Source organism: Adiantum capillus-veneris, chromosome 17 (assembly GCF_014529385.1).
Source record: "Adiantum capillus-veneris isolate H3 chromosome 17, ASM1452938v2, whole genome shotgun sequence".
Classification (NCBI taxonomy): Eukaryota; Viridiplantae; Streptophyta; class Polypodiopsida; order Polypodiales; family Pteridaceae; genus Adiantum; species Adiantum capillus-veneris.
This window is the reverse complement of record NC_140947.1, coordinates 97,460,839-97,468,093: the sequence shown is the minus strand read 5'-3', so window position 1 is coordinate 97,468,093 and position 7,255 is coordinate 97,460,839. Positions and strand designations below refer to the sequence as shown.

Below are 7,255 nucleotides of genomic sequence, written 5' to 3'. Positions count from 1 at the left end.
ACAAGCAATCCAAGTTCCTTGAACAATTCCGACAATGCCAACGTGATGATCAACATCCCATCAAAGCAATCGATCAAGAAACCATTTGCTTTACATTTTTCCAAACACATTGGCATGACCAATGAGGATTTCCACGCGTCAATAAAGAAACTAAACCCACAAGAGCGACTTATACTCGACGACATCATGCTCAAAAAACGCATAGCACCATCAGAAAAGATACATCTCTTCCTCACGGGTGGAGCAGGGACTGGAAAAATGTTCACGTTGCTCCTGTTGGTTGAAGCCCTCATTTGATTCTACACGCACAAGTCAAGTCACAATGCTGACTTTCCCAAGGCGCTACTAATGGCATATACAGGAAAGGCAACGTTCAACATTGGTGGTACAACTATACACTCAGCTTTACATTTGCCTTTGATAACTACCACACACACAAGCCTTGGAGCAGAAAAGCTAGATGCATTATCCTTACTTTATCAATATTTGGAGCTTGTAGTGTTCGATGAAGTCTCCTTGATAGGGTCAAGTGTCTTCTCTTTGGCCGACTCACGTCTTTGTGCCATCAAGATAAAACACGACCAGCCTTTTGGTGGCCTTGATGTCATACTTTGTGGTGACCTTTGCCAAGCTAGCCCAGTCAAAGACTCTTGGATATTCACAAGCAATCAACCTCTCGTTGAGGGAGACGCACCTTCATACTGGCGCGAACTCCCTAAGTGCTACGACTTAACGATTACCATGAGACAAACTGATCAACATTTTATAGAGGTGCTCAATCAAATGAGAATTGGTTCACACACTAGCAACGATATTGCATACATTAACAACTCCATCCACAGGGCGTTGCCTGCTGACATAACCATATCGCACCTATTCTACTCTAACAAAGCAAAGGACGAGCACAACGAAAAGGTCTTTGCACAGCTGCCCGATGAGCCACACATATTCAAAGCAATTGACAAGCATGCCAATACGTGTAGCAAAACAATAGCAATACCATTGGATGCCAAGAAAACTGCAGGGCTCCAAGAAACATTGTGCTTGAAGCCAGGCCTGGTGGCCAATTTATGTGCCGGAAATCTAGACACTACCGACGGCCTCGTCAATGGTGCGGAAGGCATTTACAAGCTCTGCACTACAGTCTCTAGCACAACATGTCTCTGGATTCATTTCACCAATCCCAATATAGGACGAACACAAAGATATGAACACGCCCACCTCCACACACCACTCACATCGGCTAGCTGGACGCCAATTCTTCGCATCACATGTGAATTCCAAATTGGCAAAAACCACCTCAACACCCTCACACGCAAGCAATTCCCGATTCAGCCTGCTGCAGCGCGCACAATTCATCGATTACAAGGGCTTACACTCAACACATAGGCTTTCAGCCCCAGAGGAATTAGATCTCATGGACTCACCTACACTGCTCTCACACGCATTCGTGACACTCATTAGGAGAAATATGAACCTTGCATGGGCCTTGTAAGGAATCCTAATTTTTAGGGATTAAGGCTAATGGTGTGTAGGGTTAAGGGGACAAGGACATTCAAGAAGCTAGTTTTGAGTAGGCTTTTCTAACCTTTATTTTAGACACATGTAGGATGTGGACCTAGGAGGTCACCTTCTCTCTCTAGCTTTTTGAAAGTGAAGGGAGTAAAGAGGTGTGGCCACATCATCAAAAACGTGGATCACTAAGAGCCAAAATTTGACTTTTTTTTAAAAAAGTTATTTTCACTTATTTTTTACTTAAAACTCCCCCCCAACATATATCCATATCCAAAAAGTATTTTTTGACCTTTTTTTAAACTTACAAACACTAAAAGTCCAATTTTTCAAAAAAAAAACTCCCCCAAAAAAAGAAAACTTTCTTCTCTCTTCCTCCTCCCTCCTTTCTCCCTCTCCTCTCCATCCCTGCCCCTTCTCTCCTCCTCCTCCCCTCTCTCCCTCTCCCCCACTGTTCCCTTCTCTCCTCCCATGTTCCTCCCTCTCCCTCCCTGCCCCCTTCTCTCCTCCTTCTCCACTCTCTCTCTCTCTCTCTCTCTCTCTCTCTCTCTCTCTCTCCCTCCCACTACCCCCTTGTCTTCTCCCATGTTCCTCTCTCTCCCTCCCCCCTCTCTCTTTTCATCCTTTGCTTCCTCATGCAATAGCTACCACGGTGCTCAAGGACATCACAAATCGTATCCATACATATTTGCTTGTTCGCAACATTTGCACCGAAGGCCTCACGTGAGGGTGAGCAGAGGTCATCCCAGAAACGTCGTACCATCGGTGAGATGAATGTTGAAGGTTCTTCAATATCTTGCCAATACTATCACATATTTGAACAAAACACCCCTTTATGCAAGGTAACAATATACTTCTTACTTTTGATTGTGTTCTTCTTATCATAAACTTTGAAGTCTAAGGTGTTGTCTCTACTTGTTTTGTAGTGCTTGGCACAAAGGTTGCTTTTATGCACAAATAGTGAAAGGCTGCAGGTTAGAGAGGCCAAGTGTCACCACTTTTCCTCTAAAACAGTCTTCTTTGTTACATCTTGCAGGTAGGTGCTTCAAATCCATGCTTATTAGGGGTGGTAATCTCATCCTAATGTATATTTTTGTATTGTTTATTCCCAGTTAGATAGAAATACTTGCAAATTTGTACACCATATACTTAACAAGTGTCTTCATTATATTGCAACAAGGTGACCTCTTGCTATGCTAGTTGAGTGGCGTTGTTTGCAAGAATAGCTCAAGGAACTGGCATAACATGAAGCTTTTACGGTGGCACAAAGCTCTCCTCAGCGGCAATGTGGCTCCCACTACACCAAAAATCATTATGCTAACATGGAGAGATTCCTAGTAGGACAATGCAAAAACTTTTCATTAGCAGCAACACACCCTTTCCTAACATGAGGGCACTCCTACCAAAGATATTTTTATGTCATAGGTCACCCCAGGAGCATACCATGTCATGGAATGGATGTAAGAACTATGACCGCACTACTCCTTGGACGTTGTTCACAGATGTATGTTTATCAAAGTTAATGAGAAGAAATTTGCACTTTTTCGTTTGTTGATGTGTAAGAGCACTCTAGGTCTACCATATTTTAAATTGTTTGATAAGTTAAATAAAATTTGTAGTCATTTAAAGTGTAAGTTTGTTTTTGTTTGGTAAGATTGTACATGAGAAGACATAATAAAGTATAAGAGATCTTGACGGAATAAACCTTGATTAGATTCCTACCATGCACTTGTGACACCAGACCTCTCCTTGAACCCTTTGATTTTTATCATTGTGGGAAGTCCAAGGGTGGTCTATTTTTAAATTTTTAGCAATAAATTTTTTTTAAACGAAATTTTGGTTATTTTAAAGTTTGTACACAGTTTAGGAGTTCATTCTGATTGTTTTCCTTTAGTTTCAATTTTTGATCGAGGGCACTCCTTGGAAGCCAATTTTGAAGATGTTAGGGTGAGATTTTGAAGATGTTAGGGTGAGATTTTGAAGGTGTTAGGGTGAGATTTTGAGAAAGTTTTGTATGTAAGAAATGCAGCCCGTAACACAATAAAAAACATTGGTTCTCTGAGTATTTTCAGATTCCATGGTTTTAATGCCCGTTCGAGCCCGTAGATTAAGAAAAAAGTAAGAAATGTCCACTTGAATTATGGCCATGCATCAAAAAAAAATCTTGTACTTGTCATTTTAGGGCCCCAGGGACCCTCAACATGAGGGGCCACAAGGGCGCGCAAATTTGGCCATCCAAAATTTTGGATGGCCAAATTTGCGCGCCCTTGTGGCCCCTCATGTTGAGGGTCCCTGGGGCCCTAAAATGACAAGTACAAGATTTTTTTAATGCATGGCCATGAGATAGAACTGGGAGTTTAATGTGTTCATAGAACCCCCCCCCCCCCAAATGGCAGATACCTAAACCTTGTATCATGCTTGTCAACCATTTTTTACTTCCTTGTGTCCATCCCCTGTTCTTGGAAATATCTTGGTCCCTATTTGTGCTTAGATGGGCATTCTACGCGCCGTTGTGGTCCCTCTTGTTGAGGGTCCCTAGGGCTTCAAAATGACAAATAGGGGCTTTGTTTTAATGTATGGCCATGAGATAGAGTTGTAGTGTTTGATGTTCGGAGTATTCACTATGTAAAATTTTCCTATATCATGTGCGTTCACCACAATGGATTGAAAGTAGCCCTTATAGGCCTTACCTACACATGTTTCTGTAACTTTACAAGAATATAAATTCCCTTCTGTTGAACACATGTGCTATGTTACATATACTTTAGTGAGCTCCCAAGGTCAAAGGCCTCACAGCACTAGAAATCAACCAAACAAGGAGCCAATTTTTACTTCCTTGTGTTCACCTCGTGTTCTTGGGAATGTTTTGGTTAAGCCATTTCTTTGGTATTTAAAACCACATGTGACCCCTATTGTTATAGTATCCAACCAAAGATTTCTTGAGTAGCAGTTATATAGGTTCGAGTGATACATATCTTCTATGTTAACAATGCATGTATCTATTCTTTGAGAGAGCAGGTTATATTCAACCAGCTTGAGCCTATTTCCTTGTGCACAATCTATACTATACCAACCATTTGGCTTAATTGTTGCTCTGTTAAATGTGTGATTGGACATTGAGGCAATGTAGGACAGCCTCTTTTTGTGTACACATTAGGTTCCTTGAAAATTTGAGAATATGAGTATCATACCATACTTGAGTATACACACACACACATGTATATATGTGTATTTGTGTATGTGTGTATGTGTGTGCGTGTACACATATATATATATATATATGTGTGTGTGTGTGTGTGTGTGTGTGTGTATATATGTATACATACATACATACATATACATACATACATACATATACATATATGTGTGTGTGTGTGTACATATATATTCTTATATCGAAGATTTGTCACATAGGTCTTGAAGCCTCTTGTTGTTGTTATAGTACAATAGCTATGACATTCAAAACTTTCGTGCCCCCCCTCCCCAAACTCTCTCTCTCTCTCTCTCTCTCTCTCTCTCTCTCTCTCTCTCTCACACACACACACACACACACACACACACGTATTGGATGGATAGCAGTTTGCATGGAGCTCATGTGTGCATACACATATGACTTGTCATCGTGGTATAGTAGTTGAAAAATTGGCACTACGGTTGAAGTGATGGCCTCAAGTCAATCATGAAAAGGATGAGAAAACTCCTTTTTCTCAATCTCTGTAAAGAAAATTATAGATGGCTATGATTGGTCTCTCTCTCTCTCTCTCTCTCTCTCTCTCTCTCTCTCTCTCTCTCTCTCTCTCTCTCTCTCTCTAAGGTCTTGACTTGAGACCATCAAATAGATCTTTGAGATCTCATTGGATCACTTCTACAACATTTTAAATTCTTCTTTTTTCAAGACATGTGTGTGTGTGTGTGCATGCATGCGTGCATGCGAGAGAGAGAGAGAGAGAGAGAGAGAGAGAGAGTTACAAGATGAAACAAAAATAACTTTATTCTCACCCAAGTTGCCATATATATCTTCTGGGATTGTTCCTATGGGATTAAATTTTTTTTCATTCTTCTTCTTCTTCTCTCTCTCTCTCTCTCTCTCTCTCTCTCTCTCTCTCTCTCTTTCCTTCCATTCCATAGATATTCAAGTGTTAAAGATTTGTTGTGTAATTTTAGTGTCTTTTTAGATTGTTCTTACACCCTTAAACATTTTATTCTCTCTTTCTGCTCTTCTCCCTTCTGCTTGCTGCGTCATTCGTTCAACACTAAAATATTTTTCTCTGTGTGAGGTCAATTTTTGATAGGCACCTTTGCCTATCAAAATTTAGAGAATTTATTGATTTTCAAGCATTTTCCATGGTTTAACTCTTAAAAACAAAAAGGACAAAATATCTAAGAACTGGTAAAAGGTACGTTAACTGAGAAATCTCTCTCTCTATTTGAGATGCCAATGTGAGGGTTGATTTTTGTTGGGCATTTTATTTATTTTATATGGGTGAAAAAAATTAGCGACCCTTTTGAAAATACACTATTACTCTAAGAAAACCATATTATCTTGGAAATTTGACTTGGTGTGTCACTAAATATAAATTTTGTGTATCACGTGCGTTCAAGGGCTATTTTTAAACTCTTTATCTGTGAATTTTTGACAAATAATTCAAAAAAAATTTCCAATTATATTTTATGGTATCTTTTCGTATGTGAAAATGTGAGAAAAAAATTAATAAGCCCTTCTGCTGTACTCACGTGATAGTCGCATAAATATTAAGTGACCCCCCCGAGAAAATTGAAGGGCTTGAAGGGTGTCCTTGGTGAGACGGAGCCCTATGTGCTCGAAAGGAAAATCTCTCTCTCTCTCTCTCTCTCTCTCTCTCTCTCTCTCTCTCTCTCATGGTCAATAACATGGATAACTACTCCTTCATTTGCATGTATTTTCTCAAAGCAAAACTACCCCAAGTTGACATCACATAAGCTGTTTTTTTTTTCAATCTCTTTAAAAAAATAAAAACCTTTAAAAAAACATATATCAATATTGGTCTTGAAAAAAATCTCTTGAAAAGAAAAAACCAAATATATCTTCAAAAATTAAATTCTCATTAAATAATAAAATTTTCACTAAATTTATCTCCTTTTTGTTATGTGCATTTAAACCAATACATTTATTCTATGCAGAGGAGAAAGTCTTTGGACTTTCTATAACTAAAGCACTTTCTACTACTAAAGAAAAAGAAGTTCTTTTGATTTTACATTCTGGCCAAAGCTGAAAAGGCTAATGCATGTTGTTTCTTACAATCTTACTCTCCCTTTTGCATTTTTGAGAGGTTTTCTCTTAAATGAAGCAGTGGATGACACATGGAGGGTGTCTCCTTCCTTGAAAAATTTAAGTTGCATTATAAAGAGTATAGATATAGATATAGATAGATAGATATAGAAATAACAAGTAAAGAATTCATGCCGTCTATGGTTTGTGTTTGAACATATGCAAGTGAAGAAATTAGAAACATGGAAGGATTGAGCCTTAGATTACTTTAAAGTAGATTTTTGGTTATCTAAAAGAAAGCTTAGAGGAGAGTTGATTTAAGCATACTTTCAATGTTTTTATTGATCATTGAGAGTTACCTTAAATGCTATTTTCGTTTTAAAATACTAAATGGATCTTTTCATTTCACATGGCTTGACTTCTCTTGCATTTTATTCTTTTAGAAATTTATTTTTTTTTTATAGCAAAACTCACAATTGTGAGTGAATTATATTG

At 38.7% G+C, this 7,255-nt stretch overlaps 1 protein-coding gene across 1 annotated transcript; it reads left to right on the top strand.

Moving 5' to 3' along the window:
- The first annotated feature begins 348 nt into the window (after positions 1-348).
- Positions 349-1,389, top strand: LOC147437755 (uncharacterized). Its single transcript, XM_086486605.1, has one exon. It carries the CDS (start codon positions 349-351, stop codon positions 1,387-1,389), a length of 1,041 nt encoding a protein of 346 aa, XP_086342731.1.
- The last annotated feature ends 5,866 nt before the right edge of the window (positions 1,390-7,255 follow it).